This window comes from Seriola lalandi, unplaced genomic scaffold (assembly GCF_002814215.2).
Source record: "Seriola lalandi dorsalis isolate HSWRI2012SDOR001 ecotype SW California unplaced genomic scaffold, Sedor1 jcf7180002054874, whole genome shotgun sequence".
In the NCBI taxonomy this organism is placed as follows: Eukaryota; Metazoa; Chordata; class Actinopteri; order Carangiformes; family Carangidae; genus Seriola; species Seriola lalandi.
This window is the reverse complement of record NW_019525427.1, coordinates 939,622-960,628: the sequence shown is the minus strand read 5'-3', so window position 1 is coordinate 960,628 and position 21,007 is coordinate 939,622. Positions and strand designations below refer to the sequence as shown.

General features: G+C 43.3%; 2 protein-coding genes across 3 annotated transcripts in view; both read left to right on the top strand.

The window, feature by feature from the left end:
- LOC111671273 (unconventional myosin-Ic) overlaps nt 1-6,170 on the top strand; it is a 57,996-nt gene extending 51,826 nt beyond the window's left edge. For both annotated transcript variants that reach the window (XM_087179850.1, XM_023428364.2), the window contains exons 20-33: nt 304-417; nt 545-621; nt 733-801; nt 897-981; nt 1,128-1,287; nt 1,412-1,495; nt 1,583-1,676; nt 1,764-1,819; nt 1,898-2,033; nt 2,126-2,196; nt 2,294-2,391; nt 2,592-2,691; nt 3,482-3,525; nt 3,569-6,170. In XM_087179850.1, the coding sequence (XP_087035976.1) occupies nt 304-417; nt 545-621; nt 733-801; nt 897-981; nt 1,128-1,287; nt 1,412-1,495; nt 1,583-1,676; nt 1,764-1,819; nt 1,898-2,033; nt 2,126-2,196; nt 2,294-2,391; nt 2,592-2,691; nt 3,482-3,508 (1,171 nt within the window). In that variant the 3' untranslated portion in view covers nt 3,509-3,525; nt 3,569-6,170. The remainder of the gene's footprint in view (nt 1-303; nt 418-544; nt 622-732; nt 802-896; nt 982-1,127; nt 1,288-1,411; nt 1,496-1,582; nt 1,677-1,763; nt 1,820-1,897; nt 2,034-2,125; nt 2,197-2,293; nt 2,392-2,591; nt 2,692-3,481; nt 3,526-3,568) is intronic.
- A 2,149-nt stretch (nt 6,171-8,319) lies between these two features.
- The window catches only part of LOC111671280 (large neutral amino acids transporter small subunit 4-like), a 31,271-nt gene continuing 18,583 nt past the window's right edge, over nt 8,320-21,007 (top strand). Inside the window, exons 1-5 of the mRNA XM_023428372.2 lie at nt 8,320-8,499; nt 11,009-11,230; nt 17,955-18,177; nt 18,274-18,329; nt 18,545-18,621. Of these exons, the coding sequence (XP_023284140.1) occupies nt 11,071-11,230; nt 17,955-18,177; nt 18,274-18,329; nt 18,545-18,621 (516 nt within the window). The 5' untranslated portion in view covers nt 8,320-8,499; nt 11,009-11,070. The remainder of the gene's footprint in view (nt 8,500-11,008; nt 11,231-17,954; nt 18,178-18,273; nt 18,330-18,544; nt 18,622-21,007) is intronic.

Here is a 21,007-nt window from a genome sequence, read left to right as displayed (position 1 = left end):
CCAACAGACCGAAGTCCAGGAGATTTTCTGTTTATACACAGGAAAGACAAACAGTGAATGGCTGGAATCAGAGTGTTTATTGTTTTATCACTTTGGAAAAATAACTTTTAAACCATTAATCAGTCATTTTTCTGCTGATCGACTGGTTGACTTCCGTTCCCAGGACGATCCTCTAGCTCATCCCGCCGCTCCTTGTTATGAAGCGATGAGGTGAACGGGCCGATCAGGGAACTAGTCTGGATTCATCAGACTTTAGTCCTAAAACCAGTTCTCCAGTATTAACTTGTGTTTGTGTCTGTGCAGGTACAAGTCACTGTGTCCCGACACGTGGCCGAACTGGCAGGGGAAACTGGCGGACGGAGTGGCCACACTGGTCAAACACCTGGGATACAAGCCGGAGGAGTACAAACTGGGCAGGTCAGAAACACACACACACACACACACCTGTACAGATACACCTTCTCTCTGCTTTTCCTTGCCTCTGCACTCTGAGTCGTTGTGTTGGATAAAATCAGTTTGATGTAAAATCTTTTTTTCCTCACAGATCCAAAATCTTCATCCGTTTCCCAAAGACCTTGTTTGCCACCGAGGACGCTCTAGAGACCAGGAAACACAGTCTTGGTAAGAGTCAGTGAGTCGTGACGTGGCTGATTTTACCTGTTATTATTATATCACAACTGTCGTGCCATAGATTTCAAACTGTATCTCCCGTCGCGCTTTCTCCCGCCACAGCCACCAAGCTGCAGGCGGGATGGAGAGGCTACAGCCAGAAGACCAAATACCAGAAACTCAGAACTTCAGGTGAGGAAAACATCGACTCTCTCACATCTTCAGAGAATCCAGGTGGTCGTAGTATTTATTTGTGAGTTATGATGTTTTATGATGCACCTTTGCAGCTATCGCCATCCAGGCCTGGTGGAGGGGCATCCTGGCCAGGAGGAGGGCCCAGCGCAGGCGTCAGGCCGCAGATACTATTCGCAGGTATACGACAACAGACGGCCACTGTGTGACAGATACACCTGACTCAGAAAGCACGTTGGCCACCATCAGTTTGTTTTCCAGACCTCAGGAGATGAACAGGTTTACATCGCCTCTTCAGATCCTTTTTTCCCTCGTCTCACCCTCAGGTTCATCAAGGGCTTCATCTACCGCCACAAGGAGCGCTGCCCCGAGAACGAGTACTTCCTGGATTACGTTCGCTACTCCTTCCTCATGAACCTGCACAGGAACCTGCCAAAGAACGTCCTGGACAAAACCTGGCCGACACCTCCAGCTGCTCTCTCTGAGGTGGAGACTGAAGATGAACTAAAAACTCAAATTAGGATTTAATTAAGGTTTATTGTGGCAAAAAAACAAAAACAAAACATGATTCCCTCCAGCAGTGTTTTGAAAGTGTCGTCTGTGTGTTTAGGCGTCAGAGCATTTGCGTAAGCTGTGCATGCAGAACATGGTGTGGAGCTACTGCAAGAAGATCAGTCCCGAGTGGAAGCACCAGGTGAATATATGTAACGTCCTCTTTGTGATGCTTCCCTGTTCGCTGCTTCCTTCGTTCACTTCACTGGCGTCATTTCTGTGTGAGTAGATGGAGCAGAAGATGATCGCCAGCGAGATCTTCAAGGACAAGAAGGACAACTACCCACAGAGCGTTCCCAAACTGTTCGTCAGCACGAGACTCAGTAAGACTCAGATGTTCTTCCACCACACCAGAGAGACTTCACAGGCTTTGAAAAAACGATTTTAACAGCGTGTTTCCTCTTGTTCAGACGGCGAGGACATCAACCCCAAGGTGCTGCAGACTCTGGGCGCTGAGAAGATGAAGGTTAGTGGAGCGAAGTCTTTGAACAGGTGGAGGGTTTCTTCACCGACAGTGTTGTGACCCTCGTCCGTCTGTTCGCAGTACGCAGTGCCAGTCACCAAGTACGACAGGAAAGGATACAAAGCTCGACCCCGTCAGCTGCTGCTCACCGGAAACAGCGCCGTTATCATAGAGGAGGCCAAACTCAAGCAGCGCATCGAGTACGGAGCCCTGAAAGGTCAGAGGTCATTTTCTAAGGGGGTTGTGTTTTTTATTTTTATTTTTGGACGTCGATTGTGTTGAAGCTTAAACTGTCCTTATCCCCCGCAGGGATCTCCGTCAGCTCCCTCAGCGACGGCCTGTTCGTTCTGCACGTGCCCAGTGACGACAACAAACAGAAGGTGAAGCCGAGGACGTGACGGCCGCGAACTTTACCGTAGTTTTACGCGAATGTGTGAGTTTTTCACCGTGTGTGTCTGTTCCGCTGTTTCCCCTCAGGGAGACGTAGTTCTGCAGAGCGACCATGTGATCGAGACTTTAACCAAGATCGCGATCTGCGCCGAGAAAATCAACAGCATCAACATCAACCAGGGCAGGTGAGAGGCACAGCACAAACACTGGAGATGTTACATTACCACCGTGGACGTGAAGCACAGCCTGTTGCATAATGCTAATAAGTGCAGTGTTGTAACACTCCTTAAAAATACATCTCCACTCCTACGCTCTGTTCTCTGTGAAGGTGGACGGTGGTTCAAAGCAGGAACAGGCTCTAACTGTCCCTCTGTTGTTCCTCCAGTATAAAGTTTACAGTCGGCCAGGGGAAAGAGGGGATCATAGACTTCACACCCGGATCAGAACTACTGGTGGCGAAGGCTAAGAATGGACACTTGTCTGTGGTGAGTGGACTTCATCATCCTCAGCTTCATCAGTCACGTCACAAAGGTTTCGACTGAAACATTTATGCTGTTTACCACCAGGATGTTTGATCACAGCATCCAATGGATATTTTGCAACAGTATTTAAAGCTGCAATTATTATTATTTTATATTATTGATGGATTAAAGTGAAAGAGGTCATTTATGTTATCACTAGGCTCTTCGGTCTACAGAGTCTTTTCACCTGTTTCAGCTCATTGTTTTGGTTTTCCAGCTCATTGTTTCGATTGACAGTTGCCTAGCAACATAAACAACAACCGCAGAGGTTTTTGTCTGATTTTGAATCAAGTGCTAAATCCTGATTGGTGCACAGAAACATGTGACATCACTCTCTGCGGTTGCTGCTCATAGTAAGACGCTGAGTTTTTCATTTTGGGATTACATCTTATTTCACTTTACCCAAGAGGATAAAAGTTTTAATTTGTTTAATACCTCTCAACAAATTCTAATGTTTATCTAATTTTTACAGTCAAGCTCTGTAAAATCTTCCACACCCCCGTGGCTTCATAAAAAAATTAATTAAAATGTATTAACTCGCTCGTTGTCCGTGTGGAAGCTGCTTGTTAAAGTCTATCTGCTTAATATTTAATTCTAATAAAAAAGCCTCATCCGTCGAGTGTTGTGTTTAACGAGATATGACTGAAGAAACTGGATCGTTGTTGTCGTGATGTTACTTCCTGCATCTGTCCAAAGTCGCTCTGTTGACCTCTGACCTCTGACCTGACATGTTTCTCCTCTGGATTTCTTCCAGACGGCTCCCAGACTGAACTCAAGATGATGGCCACACACACACACACACACACACACACACACACACACACACACACACAACACACACGCCCACACGCCAGGAACCTACGTACTCCTGACCTCTCCCATCCTCCAATCACATGACTGCAGACCCCCGCTCTGCCTAAGCCAATCAGATGCCAGCTGTCACTCCACAGGTGGCATGTGCTTCCAATTAAAAAAAACAAAAAACAAAAAACAAACAAAAAAAAAATCCAGCAAAACTAATTGATATATTTATGTTTATATATTATATTTTTGGGATTAATACTGTTGCTGTTTGAATATTCTGATTTTATATACGAGGCCAAGGAATAACAAATATTGTGGTGCATTTTTCTTGCACCTTGTGTGTTCATTGTGCTTTATTTGGGAACATGACCAACAAAATTATGAGGGAAGAGTCAGAATTAGAGACAACAATGAGAAAAAGATAAATCAGGGTGGGTTGTTGCTTGTTGCCTCTTTTTTTCCCCCCCTGTTTACTTTCTCTGCTCGACTAGAAGACTTGATTGTCTTGCTGACCCTTATTTTTCTAACTGGGGCGAATGGCTTGTTATTGAAGCACGAAGGTGTGTAGAACAAGGCTGACAGTATGTAGGATATCTGTTGAGAGGGTCGGGGACGAGGAAGAGTAACTTTTCAATCAAATGGTGTCACGACTGGCTCTTTAAGTCAAAATAAATAGCTGGATATACTACTGAATATAATTCAAAAATCTGCACTCGTATAGTGTTTGAATAAGAAGAAAGCTGATCACTGCATTAAATAATCAGCTTCTGTAAACGCAGCAAAAAAATGAACAAAGTAAGTGAAGGGAGCGTGCGAGGAAAAGGGCGAGAGAAAGGTGAGAAGAAAGACGAGAGAACGCAGCGGTCATTTGCCTCGACACCAGGTGCTTGTGCCTTCCTCCTTTGACTAATTTATTCCTATTGATTTAGTTCCAGAGCTGTATGTACATTGACGTGTAAAACTCAACCATGACACTCAACACAAGAATGAGTCGAGTTCAGTGTAGATAGAAACCCGCCATCCTCTAAGCAGCCGCCTGCACGGTCGACCTCCATTGTTCAGAACCACATACTGAGAAAGCCCCAGCATTTCTCACTCTCTCTCTCTCTCTCTCCGTCTGTAGTTGATTCCTCTCTTCCCATTATCTTCAAGCTGCCTGCTTTCTGTCTTAGAGAAGTTTAGCTTTTGTCACTCTGAGACTTAAGTGGTGGGATGGCTGTCTCTGATCAATATTCTTGAATTAATTTCACCAAAAAGCCATTATTTCTTTTGTTGTTATATCATATATCTCTCCATTTTTACTATTAGACAGGATTGAGACCATAGCGTGGGACTAAATCTCACAATTTGAAGCCATATTAAATCTGGATTTAGCTAAAGTGCTTGCTACGGCCAAAAGCAGTGGTTTTAGATTGAAGCTGCTAACAGCTGTGTGCCTAGATAAACTTTAACTTTTGTGAAAGGAAATACTTTTACATTTAGGGAAAATAAACTTATTGGTTTTATTGCTGAGAGCTACATGAGAAGTTTGATACCACTCTCATGTTTATGCGCTAAGTATGAAGCTAACAGTCAGGAGATGGCTAGCTTAGCTTTGAGGAAAAACTGCTAGCTTGGCTCTGTGAAAATGTCTTTAAAAAAACAACACAATTTTGTTTTTTGTACACATTAAACAAACAAGACTTTAATGTTTAATAAAAATATATTAATTAGTGAGGTTTAGAGGTGCTGGTAAACAGACTTTATTACTTTTTGAAAAGCTGTTTCCCTGTTGCTAGCCTTTATGCTAACGCTAGCTAAGAAGCTTCTGGCTGTAGCTTATACTGAACACAAACACACAGGAGTGGTGTCGATCTTCTCATCTAAGTCTTAGCTAAAAAGTGCAGAAGTAAATTTTCCCAACATGTCAAACTATTCCTTTAATGCCAGAAAATATAAGCATTCAGAGCTCTTTGCAGAATTTTAACGGTAGAAAAAACGTAATAGCATCTGAATTGTCATGCAACACTATAAAATATTAATTAAAGCACATGACAACAGTAAAATATTCATGCATCTTCCGGTTCAAGTTAAAAGCCTCCTACTGACCAACATCTGTCGGTCTAAAACCTATCTCTGACCCTTGACCCCTAACTCATTTCAAGCCTACAGGTGAGACCAAAGACTGACGGTGAAAAAAGTTGTGTTCTTGAAACTTTTGAGAGGAGCTCCAAAATGTTTCCAAGATTTTTTTTATTTTTATTTTTTTTCCAGGCCTCGCTCAATGACAGAACTTTTTCTCCGTGTGGCTCTGGGTGGCGAGGCGGGTGCAATATGCCGAGGCAGGACTGTGCTTACTGCAGTTAAACTATACTAGCCAAAGACCCTGTTGATTTATACTGATTCTGTGTATGATTTATATGATATTATTATAAATGTTATGTTGTTTGTTTGGTTTTTTTTTTTCCAGGAGGGAGAAGTTTTTGTACAGTTTGTGTTCTGTGTTGTTATAAATGAGAGATTCAAGCCAAGTGAGGTTTGATGATGTGAAACATTTTGGGGAGAAGAAGCTTTTAGTATTGTTCGTTAACATGTTCACGTGCCTTGTCAGATAGCAATACAACAGGTTTGTGTGGAAATAAAAAGAAATACCTCCTTGACAGAGTCTAGTCGTTGGCTGACGACGGTCGTCTGGCTGTTTCTAGAAGTTTCCCAGCAGCACCTAAAGGTTCGCTCTCTCTGCGTGTATAAGCTTTATTCAAACCAAATCCAAAGTCTATTGTCTGTTGATTTACAGATGCACTCCTGTTATCAGTCCTGACTCACTGTGTGCCCCAAACCAATGTATAATTATGCCAACACACTAAAAGATACTAAAGATTTGAAAAAATAAATTTGAAAAGTAAATACAAACTGATGAAAGGCTGTTGGGTGTTTATTCCTTCCTGTTCAGATGTGTGTGGGTGTTTACCAGAGACTTGTGTCCTTTTCAAGTGGACAAGGGCGAGTTTAAATTATCAGATAAACGGATATTTGAATATCTACAACTCCACGATCCATCTGCTGAAGATCATTTAGTTTCAAAGCTTCGGGGTATGAGAGTCCATCAGAATGACAAGGAGATACTGACTCAACTTATTCTCATTTAACATCAAAATAGAAAGCAGAAAAGCCTCGTCTGTCTGAACACGACACTGTCCATGGATGGATAATGAGACAAAGGGCCCAGGGCTCAGATACATTAAAGGCCCTCCCTCCTACAGAGGAGCAGGACCCTCGTCATCAACGAGGCCTGAAATTCACTGCTCTCAGTCATTTCTGCAACATATTGCAGGTTACTGTCTGTAACTACCTATTATAGATATTATAGGACACTACAAAATATTTTGAAAAAACCTTGAAATGCCGCTTATATTTTCTTAAAGCACAGGTATTATCAAGGAAGTTGTAACCACAAAAACTGGATATCGTAAAGATACAACATTAAACACAAAATAAAAACACATTAATGATACATATGATTTAAAAACCATTAATAAAATAAAATAATTAAGGCCAACAACTGCAGTAGTAGCATGTTTCAGCAGCTTGGAGCATAAAGCTGAAAGCAGTTTCTTTATGTTTTTATTCAGACAAAACTAAAAGATATAATGCTACACCATGATAATGAAGTCAGTCCTTGACTGTTGAGATTAGCAAAGTAAAGAAAAGGAGAGTTAAAAAAAAACCTTCATCCAGTTTCTTCTAGAAAGTCAAAAACCCTCAACGAGGTAAGTAAATCATCGTCCTCCAGAAAACTACAAAGAATGTCAGATTTCACCATTTTAAGAGAAATGTGGCTCCGGGGCCTCCCGCCCCCGTGGGCCCTCGACCTGGAGGTCATGTGCACTAATCCATCAACAGATGTAGATTCACTCAAGTGGTTATTTTCAGATGCTCGTGCACTGGTCTCAGTCCGGTTTGTCAGTCCGCGTCCAGCAGGTGTCGCCCTCGGTCTGAACGACGACTCCAGTGGTTTTTGTTTTCAGATGGTCTTTCCACTGGACCATGTGAGAACCTCCTCTCCTCCTGTATTTCTAGGAATTACAAGTTAGGCATGAAGTTGGAGGTAAACAGTGAGTCACGTCACGCGCTGACAGGAGAGTCCATAGCCTACATACAGTATATTATGGGTGTGGTAGCAGTGTTTATATACAGTTAATCCTATAGACCTTTGTTACACACAGAAAAACCAGAATTCAGGCTCAACTGTGCAACAGTTTCTTCACTAAACTGTCGAATCAGAACAAAAAGATCCACCCAGGTTTATTTTGAGACTTTTACTCCAGATTCAGAGCTTCTCTCTTGGGAATATTTAAACAGAGAGAATGGTTTTGTTGCACCATCATTTTCTCGTGTTAACAACCATTTCAGGCCTGTTCGCTGTTAATTACAATGAATGACAGTAAATTTCAAATGAAAACATTCCTCATTTCCCCCTGTGCCAAAGTTTATTGATTTTATTGGCTTTTTATTATTATAATAGCTCCATAATCAACTGTAGCTTCTGTAATGTTATATTTAATACATTCTTTTGTGTTTCAAAATAAAAGCTATTTTGTCCCACAATGATCAGCTGTTCAGTCTGTGTCCAAACAAACCTCGGCGACCTGTTTTCCCAACTAAAATTTCTTGTATTGAGAAACAACACACATGTAATATTGGCGCTTTCTGATTGGCTGCGGCTGGTCTCTAGCTCAGCCACGGGCCAATGGGGAGGCGGGGTTGTTTGTGCACCGCTCTGCGCTGCTATAAAGCGGCAGCAATGAGGGATGAGAGAAGAAACAGTGAGTCAAAGAAATCACGGAGGAATCCTTCACGTGAGTTAACGCCGCTCCTCTGTGCGTTTGTCGTCGAAGGACACCTGGACCTGCAGAACCGGATCTGACTGAGGGACGGAGCGGCTGTGTTTGATCCCCCCCCCCCCTCCGCTGAACACACAGACCACAGGTAGGCTGCCCGCACCAAAGGATGCTCCACACTGCACTTCACTGGAGGACGGGCTGACTCATAATGTTGGCGCGCCTCATACAGGGATAATTCATCTCAGCAGCATTAGTGTTGTCCTGCACTCAGACTCTTTTCCTGTCCGTGTTTCTCTTTGTTTAAGGAAACTGAAGCTGCATCAGCCTGTTACACTGTTATCAACTTCACATCCACCACTCTTTTATTATAATAAGTCATTTATCCTCTGATCATTGCTGTGATCAGTTCACTGCAGATCAATCATCGGTGACTGGATCAAATACACTAGACACTAGATGAATTTTGTTACAGCTGTTTCTTTCATTGACCGATCACTTCTTCCGTTTCCTTTTATATGTTTTGCTCGGGTGTGATGAAGGCAGTTCAGTTGTCTGTGTGTGAAAGTTTAGGATTTAATTTGTGAATGAAAACGCGCGCGCGATCCCGCGGAAACAGCGGGAGGCGACAGAATAAAAGTCTTGTTCTTTGTATCCGGACGCTGTTTTTGTTGTCACTCGTTCTCTAGTTAACTGTCTTTGTTTCAGCAGCGTGACGCTAACTCCCAGCACTGTTGTTGATACCGAACAGCTGAGCGCCACTTGCGTCGATGTGCGTCAAGCTGCTGAAATGCAATCACTCTGATCCCGGAGGGCTTCAAAATAAAAGCAGCACAAATCGGCTCAACTAGTGGAAAGTGTGTGAGGGAGTTCAGGATCTTAGTTCGCGCTCAGAAGGTGTCAATGCATGATCAAATATGGATCATTATCACTTTTATTAATATGCTGCTTATAAAGTTTCATAGCCTATTTTTTGCTCATTGTGGTGGGGTTTATATTGCGCTTTATAAAAGCAAGTTGCATTATTCTGAAAGTGTTAACCGGAAGGTGTATGTCATGTTCTGTTCATCTTGACTCTGTGCAGGGAGGAGGGGATGGAGATGCAGATTGGGGTTGTGGGGGTGGGGGGTATTGTGCGGATGATTTCAGTCCAGTTCAGACCAGTTCCAGCTCCGATCCTCATTCACCGCAATATACTTTGTCTTATTGTTTTCAGTGATGATGATGATGATGATGATGATGGTGATGATGATGTTTGCTGCTATAAAAAAAAAAAAACATGTCAGGACTGTGTGTTGGTCATGCCATCATCTTCTGCAGCTCTGTTTTGCCCTGGTCCTTTACAGCTGGGGGGGGGGGGGCATCAAGTTCATGTTCTTACAAAAACACGACTGTCATTCAAAATAAAAGGGGGGCGTTAAGTATTTTCACCACATGTTTTTAGCACATAACAGTGGAATACAATATAAAAACACATGTAATTTCTATTATGGATTCAAGTCAGGTCACACTGTGTGTTTGTATGTAACATCTGAAGCTTCACAGTTTCAGCATTACACAATAAAAGAGCTCATTATTTATTTACTTTGTTATAAATAAATAGGTCTTTTATTCTGTAATATTCGTGAATTAATCAAATTAGGTGACGTTTATATTTACACAACGGTTCATGTTTTTGTTTTGTTTTGTTTTTTTGTGTGAATATTTTTCATTTCCTCACATTGGCTGTAATTAGCCTAATTACAGACGCAGTTGAAAGTATTAACTGTAAGTACATCACAATAACAGCGAATCAGAGCGGACGACCGAACCACACCGAGATTCTCGCGCCGCGCTGGTTCGAACCGGCTGGAACTCGCGCTGCGTTCAAGTGCAGCGCAGTGTTTTTGTAAACTCAACATTTGTTGTTGTTTTTGTGTTGTTTTTTTTTTTTTTACCAAAGTGGCTTTATCGCCCTCGACGCTCGCTAATTTAAACAGAGAGACATTTACACTGATGTTTTCATGCAAACAAAGAACAAATCCAGCAAATAGTCGAAGTATTTTTTATCACCAAATTAAGGGAGACATTTTTTAAAACAGTTAGTCATTTAAATCAAAATTTATAGAGCTGGAGATAATTAATTTGTTGAATTTGTGTCTGACATGTAACACAGAGGCTCTAAGTTTGAATTTTTTATGTAAAATCTAATCCATCACATTTTCTAGCATTAAAGACCCCTCTAAAATCTCCCCCACCCACAGGGGCTGAACGCTACATCAACCTCACGTGTAGCTGCTGCACAGCTATGTCACTGACAGCCAATAGGAGACGGCATGTTAAATCCTCCAGCCAATCAGAGATGTCAGGAGGCGGGAGCTTGTTTAATATTAATGACAGGGGTTTGTGCACCTCAAAGGCCTCAGCTGTTTTCTTGTTTGTGGCTCTGGATCACTACCATCATCATCATCATCATCATCATCAGGCTGGAACAAAGAAGTGTAAATGTTCCAGGGTGTTTATTGTGAATTCAAGTGATAGTATTGTTTATAAATATAATTATATACAGGGATAATAAAGTATAATAAAGTATCAACACAAGCAATGAATCCTAAGCATCTCATATTATCTGAAAACATCCTGATCATCACCTCCTCTCTGTCCCTCCTGTCCTCCAGGCTCAGGCAGCCTCCTTTATCTCCAGTCAGGCCCTTGAACCGCTACCTCCCACCCAGCTGAGATGGCTCCCTCCCTGGCCACAGCCTTCTCCCGCCGCTGGTGGATGGCGGTGACGGCGGTCATCGAGAACCTGCTCTTCTCTGCCGTGCTGCTCGGCTGGGGGTCCCTGCTCATCATGCTCAAATCTGAGGGCTTCTACTCGTACCTGTGCAAAAGACCAGGTGAGGCAGCATTCACATGGGTATTGACTATTAGATGAAGGTGGATTATTTCAGTTTTTGCTACTTTAAACTTCTATTTCACTTTATTTATTTGCTATAGTTACTAATTTATTATAGTTACCACCAAAGGCTTTATGCAACTTTATGCAACTTTTCTTTCACATCTGGAATCAGTGTTTCTCTTTAAGGAAAGGATCTAAATACTTCCTCCAAGACTGAACTCAAAGCATCATTGGCAGTAACTTATTTTATGCAATAACACTTTTATCAGAGGAATGACTTAATGCGATAAACTAAAGATAAATTACATATTTTGCTTGATGACTATCGTCACTCTTATTCATCACGTGCTAAACAAATATTATCACCACTACTTACTGTTGCTACTATGAGCATGTTTGTCATGCAAAGTAGCTGCAAACGGCTCATCTAAGAGCTAACGGGCCTGTTTGCACCCACTATTTCACAAAAACACCTAGTCTGAATGGGATGTTAATAGGGAAACAGTGCGTGACGACGCCCTGAGTGTCTTTGAGCTTTGCCTTTCAACACACTGACTGTACCACTCAGGGGTACTTCACCCTGTGTGGGTGTGGTGGAATTACAGGAGATTGAAGGACACACAAACTAGTGCACCAAATCTTTCTTTTTCCCAGCAGTGAAGTGGACAGCTGCTCCGTATTCTTCAGCTCTCCTTCATATTGCTGAGGTGTTACGTCCTACTGAGGACAGTGACCTTTGAAAGGAGCAGCTAGGAGTCATATTGATCCTGCTGTTGGGATTTCCTTGTGGAGAATGAGTCGATACGGAGGTGGCAGGCTTCATAAGCAGCTATGAAGTGCTCCTGCACAACAAACCAACAGAGTTATATCATTATTATTATTTCAGTCTGTCCTCGACTGTCTGTGATCAAAGGTGATGCAGGGAGATGACGCACTCAGCGGATGCACTCAGCCGCTCGTTATTAGTTTGTTTTATGTCAGAATATTTCTTCAGCCTGGAAAATCTAAATCAGACGAGGACTCTGGTTCCTTCAGCAACCGATCGTTGCCACAGCAGGAAATGTAGGTCAGGTAAAACACAGCAACAGTTCATCGTCACTGTCGTCCTCATCAGTCGGGTGTCTGAGCTGCGTCCACTGCCAGGGAGCGGATCGATGTGTGAATGAGACACATTCATCCCCTCCAGTCTGCACAGCGATTATCACACAGGTGTTTTCTGTCTCTTTGAACGTGTATCTGTGTGTGTTTCTCTCTCTCTCTCTCTGTTTTCTCTTGTGATGAAAACCTCGCCGGGGTTCATTTGTGCACATGAAGCCTTTTTAACGGTTTCATCACACATTCGCTCACACCGTCCCCTGACCCTGTCTGAGGGCGCTGCCGTCTTACTGTAAGTCTGTACGCACTGATAATCCTCATTTTGTGAGTGTGTCAGTGGAAACAGTTTGTGTAATCTGCCTGTAATCTGCCCTGAACGAAAGCCGAGGATGCGCTGTTGTTTCATCGTCTGTTTATCTGATTGGATTAGGTTTGGGTAGCTCTTGATACTGACTCAGCCGGCTCCACAGTGACCCATCACTATCAGGTCCCCACTCTCTGACCTGCTAAATGGTGTTAATTCAGCAGGTCTGGTGTTTACCCGAAGCTGTGAGAAGTCTGTAATCAGGTCAAGAAGGTGCGACCTGCTCTGTTTTTGTGTTTATTTACCCACAGTGAAGTCGATGTGTTTGTCTCGCCTCAGGGTAAAGAATGTGCAGATACGTAGCATCGTCCTACCAGCCCTGTTTGAAAACCGCTGTGGACATTTTTACACCGTGGAGAAAAACTCAAGCCGTTTTCTGTCTGATTCTAAAAAAAAAAAAGAGATCAGATTAAAATAAAAGTTCATGTTTTATCTTAAAACAAGAGCCACAGTCATTGGCTGTAACGTGTTTCTAATCCATCCGCATCCTCATCCTGTGGAAGGAATGCTCTCTGAAGTTCAGCTGAACCCAATATGAGGCTACAACAGTCACAGTGAAAAGGTGAAATCTGCCCTTTAGTAATAAAGTGGTTAATTCAAAGTTCCTCTTTTTACAGATTTAATACTTGAACAATGCAGGTCGTGCACAGTGCAAGCAGCTAGTTTATGCGGTTAGTGAGAGTCATTTGTTCCCCACTATTACATACAATCTAACATCACCTCAACAAGGAAGACAAATTGTGAATAATTAACCTGTAGCGTGGCAGGAAATAAGAATAAAACATGTACATTACAGTATATGGCAATTTAAAAGAGAAACTAACAGATGATGTCAGGAAGTGTTGTTAAACCACATGCCCTGAGAACAGCTTCACTGCTCTTTGTTATAGATTCCTGAAGTCTGGTGAACAGATGTTTTGATAATGGAAGGTCATGACCTCCCATGCAGTGTATGGAAACATCTGCATTCACTGTGTTTCCTCAAGTTTTTCTTTGTATATGAAAAGTACTTGTTGCAGAGAAGTGAAAATACTCAAAAATCAATGTAGCAGAACCAGAATAATTGTCCTCTTCCTTATCACAAACCCGGCACCTACATCACCCAGAATGCAACTCGACCTCGGACAGATTGGTCTGAGACTGCGGTTTGTTGCGGCAGTGATTTTTGTGTTGTCCCAGAGTGTGTCGAGGAATTTCACGTGGCGTGACCTCCTGCAGCCGCACGTCTCAGGGTTGACAATGAGAGCCGACGCAGATAAGGACCAGGCATTTTCCTCTTGCCACAGACCCGTCACGTAGGGAGGGAGGGAGGGAGGGAGGAGGCGTCAAGTCACAATATGGATTATTAAAACTGCGTGAATATGTCACCTTGCACATGCCCTGTTTGAATTAGCTGTATGTTTCATTTGCACATACGCAGCGTCTCACAGTTTGCACCTCTACGCTGTGGATCAGTTGTTAGTGAAACTCTTGATAGTGTTGATCAGTTCAGCACAGCCTGCTCTCCCACGGTTAGCTTGTGGTTTCTCTGGTGGTGTGAAGTGTGTGTGTGTACGTGTTTGTTTGTCACACATACCCCCCCCCCCCCCCCCCCCCCCAGCTGGTCTCACCTCCCTTTGTCTCTGTGTTCGTCTCATGACTTCACCTCGGTTTGCTCAGTCAGTGGAAACGCTTGTGTGTGTGTGGTCAGTACGAATGGCGTGTGCATCGTTACTGAAGGAGAGAAGACGCAGACGTAGCTGGAAAACACACGATATTTTAAGACGGTTCCTCTTCCTGTGTGTGCTTCATGTTTCCTTGAGGCGGCTGGACCTTCTAACCATCACTTGAACCCATCGTCTTTACACAATAGTGCTTTTATCTTTACATAAGACGCCAGTAATCACAAGGAGCAGCCTGCTAATTAATTGTTGATGCAGCCACTGTTACACAGGTGAGGTTTGTGTGTTGTAGGATGAGGCAACATCATTTCTCCTAACGATTACTCCTCTGTTGGCGCATCGTGTTGATATGCTGATATAAGAAGTGCTTTCTACAGGCGAGTAACTCTGAAGCCAAGGCAACAAAGCTGTTGGCAGTCTATCAATCATTGAACCAAATGACTGTAGGGTGGTTGACGTTAGCTGAATGTATAGGGGAACGGAGCAGCGTGAGGAATTTGGTGAAACGTACACAAAAAAAAAAAGTTTTTACAGTGTTGACATGAACGGGAAACACCCCATGAAGGACAGCAGGTGCACAATGAACCCGCTGTGATTCATCAGGAAGAACTTTTCAGAGAAGATCAAATCAGCCTGTATACCCTCGGTTGTGTTTGCCCGTGTGTGTGTGTGTGTGTGTGTGTGTGTGTGTATGTGTGTGTGTTAGAGGTCTTTACCCGTGTTGACTCAGGTTTGCTGTGACCATTCGATTAGTCAGCAGTTGGGGCCGCTGGGGGACAGATGCTGCTACCTTCTGTTAGTCCAGCAGTCAGCACTTAATGCTCCAATAAACCTCAAATAACCAGCCTGGGAGGTAGAGCACACGTCCACTTATCGACAGGAAGACTGAATCACAAAGGGCCTCTGGAATCTGAAATCAATGCCCTTATTTTTGATGTTTAATCATGTTATATGTCACTGGCTCTGTCGGTCGGTCCAGACTGAGCAACTACAACTGTGGATTGACATTCATGGTCCCCAGAGGATGAATTCTGGACTTTTTCCAGCCACCAAAAATTTTACATTTTAGGCTCAGAGTGACATGTCTCCACAAATATTAGATAGGAAATCGAAATGAAATCTGGTGCAGACATTCATGGTCCCCAGAGGATGAATCCTGACTTTTCATCCCGAGCCAATGGTAGGTTTACATTTTTGGCTCAGAGTGAGATATCTCCACAAATTAGATAGTGTGCTGTTAAATTTGGTGCAGACATTCATGGTCCCCAGAGGATGAATCCTGACTTTTTCCAGCCACCAGAAATTTTACATTTTAGGCTCAGAGTGAGATATCTCCACAAATGTTAGGTATCGTGAAATCTGTTGCAGATATTCATGGTCCTCAGAGGAAGAACTGTAAAAACTTTTGGACATATGATTCTCTCATGGAGTTTGTCCAGTCATCATGGATTTATAGTTGAAGCTAAGCTAAGGAAGAATTTGCTAGACGATCGAAAGCTCCAGAAGAGTTGCTCAATGGACCTGGCATCAGTGAATCCTCTATTGATTAACTCTATAATTAGGATGTACTTGAATAAAATGCCTCACAATAGAGGCGGATGACTTTTAGATCGTTGCAGCTCTGCATCCTCACGTTCAGTCAAACTGGTCCTTTCAGCAGCTGCTTGTTTTTTAATGTGGTGGAGCTCCAGCGCTCCCACGTCCCGACATTAAAACATCACTGCAGTCATCAGATGTTCGCTAAGCCACATTAACTCTCACTCACTTACATCCTCGCAGGGCTCAGGCCTGTTTTCCTGCAGTGGGATGCGTTTAATGTGACACATCAGTTTCCTGTTGTTCCTCTAAAGTTTTCCCCCTTCAGCCAGGAGACCAGCGTCAGCACCTTATCCCTCCTCCCTCTCACCTTAAGCTGGCTCAGTAGAGGCCTGAAATCAACCTCGCACAACAAAGGGAAAAGCAGATTTTCAGTTGTTTATTAGATGCAGCAGGGACTTTGGCTGCTGCCGACAACTTGCCCCCAGGTCTGAAATGAAGAAAACACTGTGATGACTAAGTACTTTACAGCTCCCTCCCCTCCTCCAGACATGAAACATGTGGTAACAGCTAAGTCCGTCTCTATTGTTTTCCCGACAGTTTAACCAAAAACAAGTCAAGGTGAGAGGAGTTGTTTTCCTCCTTCAGCCCTCCCTCTTTGTCCTCTGTCTGTCTGTCTGTTCAAACCAGCAGAGTTTCACCGGAGGCAACAGTCTACTGGAGCAGATAGACAAAAATAGACTCCACATGAACTCAGTGGACTGTGTTTACCAGTGATTCAGCGTGAGGCAGACTGAGTGAAACTGTTAGAGAGTTCCCCCGTCCGCCATGCAGGGGGTCACTTGTGACTATTTCTGGTGGCTGTTTACCCTGGATTTTGTTGTTTTCCCGTCAGTATGTTTACATGACCTTTAATAAGTCTGCTGCCTTTTCGATCAGAGACTCGGCTCTCAGAGAGGGAGGGGTACATGTAGGAGCTCAGGCCTCAAAGAACAACATTAGAAATAATATTAACAATAATAATACTGTTATAATGATACGAAGAGGGTATTTATTTGAGATCAACAACAGGTTGTGCGGTCTTTTCATAATCATAATTCCTAGCGCACACAGAATGGTGATGCTTGTTTTGTAAAAGTTAAAAAACAGTGAAACTATTTTACATTTTAAAAGTATTTAACTAAAAGCAAAAGTCCTGTATCCCATTTTTTGGCTGCAATGCAACAGCGACGCCGGACCTATAATTGCAAATATCCGTGACTGACTGACTGAGTGATCACATTTCCACCACTAGTCAGTCACATGCCTCGCGCAAACAGTTTCTATTAACGTTTACAGCCCGCAGTGTTGCCAACTTAACGATAAGGCTAAATGTAATAAATGCAGTTTGTTTGGCTTAACGGAGGCAAAGCTCAGTGAACTGGAAGCACAATTCTGCTTTGCTGCAGCTCCGGATTAGTCAGGAAGCCGGGGCGGCTGGGTGACTGCCCGACTGCCTGTAAGAGGAGGCGTAGCTCTAAGCCCTGACACCCATACATGGTCCAGCCATGCCCTAGGTTTATACCTAGTCCTGTATAGAAATAGAAATACAAATGTATTATCAGTAAAGTATATGTAAAGTGTCAAATGTGAAAGTATACTAATACAGAATAGCCCCTTTCAGAATGTTATATTATTATATTTATTAAATTATTGGATTATTATTACTAATGCATCGATGTGTGAATTCTAAAGTTGCAGTCTGAGATATAACTTGTTTATATACCATTGGGTTGTTTAACGTATAAAAATGCATCATGTTTTTGAATATAGATCATATGTTTTGCTGGTCTACAGCCATGCTAGTCGCTCCGTGAGGCACAGCTAAATGCTAACGTCAGCATGCTAACATGCTTACAGTGACAGAAATAGAATGAAAAACAGAATTTGAGTCAGAACGAGTGATGGTTCACTGTCATTCGTAACCACCAGCATAATTATAAAGCTTTAAGATCTACATTTGACGGATCGGATCTAATCTAATCTAATCTTTCCCCCTCTTCTCTCTCATTTTTCTCACCCTCCAGACAACAGCTCCAGCTTCAACATCTCCAACGCGTCCTCCCCTGAGAATCACGCCACAGAGGAGGAGGAGTACCTGGACATGAACGGCTGGCCCATCTGCAAGGACCAAGACGAGATGCTGAACCTGGCCTTCACCGTGGGCTCCTTCCTGCTGTCGGCCATCACTCTGCCCATGGGCATTGTCATGGACAAATATGGACCACGGAAGCTGAGGCTTCTGGGCAGGTGAGGCTGGATCAGAAAATCTGACAAGATGTGTGTGGGACAGTTGCGGCCTGTGGTCTTCCCCTTATTCATACTCGTTACTTCATGTGTTCCCAGCGCCTGCTTTGCCTTTTCCTGCCTGCTCATCGCCTACGGAGCCAGTGATCCCAACAGTACGTATCTCTCATGTCATCTCACATACATCACTTTAACAGCATCATGCATTATGTCCACGCTGCCTCACACACTGCTCTCAATCATGGCGCCTTTGTAGGTGAGCAATATCATAATGCACATTTACACAGAGGTGTATACGGTGTAATGATGCAGCGGTGCCACTTAAACAAATAGGATGTCACCACATCACTGATCACTCTTTCTCCTGCAGATCTGTCCATACTGATCTTCTTCGCTTTGGCAATGAATGGGTTCGGAGGCATGTGCATGACCTTCACTTCTCTGACGGTGAGTAGTAAGCTTTACAAAGATTACAATGTTTATATTTTCAGGTTTAAGATGCTTATAGCTGATGCTTGGTTTAACTGGTCAGATGGTGCCACTTCGACTTCACAATTATCGTGGCCAAAAGAATTCACAATAATGATATTATCGCGATATCAGAAGAAAACATAATGATAATGATTATGCTAATAATGCTATCAGCCTCCTTTCTTTAGCTTTGTTTATTGTGTGTTTCGTCTCTTTTTTTGGAAAATTAATTCTCAAATACGAGTGTAGGCGGATTGGAAAGTGAGTCTGTAACCGCTCAGAAGTAAAGAACATTTACACTTAATGAATAGTGAAAAGACAACCCATATATCACCTTATTATCATGTGTGTATTATTATCACAATATCAACATTTAATTTTTTAAATATCATGGTTAACGTTGACAGGGGTAAATCGTGACTTCCCTAACTTGTTCCAGTAGAATTAATAGATCTCAACATGGAGGCAAAGTAATTGCGTACCGAGTTTTCCGTAGAGTCGATCTTTGGGGAACTTTAACGTGCAAATCTGTGCCACTGACCAAAGGCTAAGCTGACATTTGAGCCAAGAATCCAAAAAAAGAGGAGCATATCATTCTTGCTTGTGTTGTACCGTCAACTTTGTACTACCCTCCTAGTTAGCTAGCTTCCTAACTGGTGGCAAGCTAAGTGGTAGCAAGTCAGCTAGCTTGGGATGCTATTTTTTCTGGCTACTGTCAGCGTGTTACAGCTAGCTAGTGTGTTAGCATTTACTGAAACCAGCTTCCACTTTCTGGTGCGACCAAGAAAAGAAGGTTTGCAGAAGAAAAGAAAAGAAAAGAAAAGAAGAGAAAAGTAAAAAAGTAATTTTTAAGCATTTTTAATATATTTTTAATACATTTTTTATATAACGTCAGTATCAGCATAACAGGCTAGCATAAATCCCAGATGTGATATGAGGGGAGGGTTAGTGGAGGAACAAGAGGAAAGAAAGGCAGGAGAGCGGATTATAGCACCGCTGTGAAGTGGGACAGCATCAGACACTAGTGGAGAGAAGCAGAAAGAAGAAGGTCAGTGGATAGAGAGAGAGAGAGAGAGAGAGACAGATGCATTAGAGAGAGAGAGAACAAAGATGGATGGAGGAGGAGAGATAAAGCGGAAAAAACGGCCGGACAGCTGACAGGGGACCGCTGGGAGAAAAAGATGAGCAGTGACTCGTAGACGGGAGGCGAGGGAGGGATGGAGGATGGAGTAGACGAGGAAAGCTAGTGGTCAGAGTGATCTCATCCGTCAGAGAAAGTGCTGCATCACAAGAGAGGAGGCCGTGAGAGAGAGAGAGAGAGAGAGAGAGAGAGACACACACACACACACGTGAGAGAGAGAGAGAGAGAGAGAGAGAGAGACACACACACACACACACAGGGAGAGAGAGAGAGAGAGAGTGGTTAAAAGAGAGGACGTCTATATTAGTCATTTATTATTCACGTCTGCTCTGCTGCTCTGGCTGGGAGCCAAAAAAAGACCTGTCCTCATTATTATTTTATCCACACAAGGACACATGGATGACCAGTGTGTGTGTGTGTGTGTGTGTGTGTGTGTGTGTGTGTTTGTTAGATACAGTTTGTACAGTTTGTACATCGTGTCCATCAAATGAGAGGTGGACTGTTCAGTGTACTGTGTGTTACTCTGTTGCTGAACAGTCTGTTACTTTATCACAAACACAGAGAGAGCTGAGACAGACTGTCACTGAGGAGACAAACAGGAAGCAGCGACAGGGGAACTGAGTGTGTGTGAGTGTGTGTGTGTGTGTGTGTCTCCACACCCATGCTTTTCAGTTTCCTATTCAGGCTGCCTACTGGGACCCAGACTGACACCCCCCCACACACCCCCACACACACCCCCACCCCCACCCTCACAGCTTCCCAGTCTTTAGTCTCAGCCTGCTTGTTTTTGTCTTCTCCAGTTTCAGCTGCTCTCGCTCTGCAAGGCCGGACCTGCACACAGCTGCCAAAACTGTCTCGTGTACATGCGAGAGAGAGAGAGAGAGAGAGAGGGAGACAGAGAGAGAGAGAGTTCTGTACTGTTACTGTACATGTACTGTGTTTTATTATGCGTTTGACTGTGTGTTGTTTTAGCTGTGGAGCGCCTCTAGTCCACAGTATACGGCTCCCTGCAGGCCTCAGCAAATGTTTAATTTATGCTACTGATGTGTGTGTGTGTGTGTGTGTGTGTGTGTGTGTGTGTGTGTGTGTGTGTGTGTGTGTGTGGATACTCGGACTTTTCCCTCTTCCCTGCCCTTTCCTGAATCTCTGGGTCAGGGGGCTGTTACTGAGAAAAACAACTATTTTAAGAAACGTGTAACCTTTATGTCTCAGAAGGAGGAG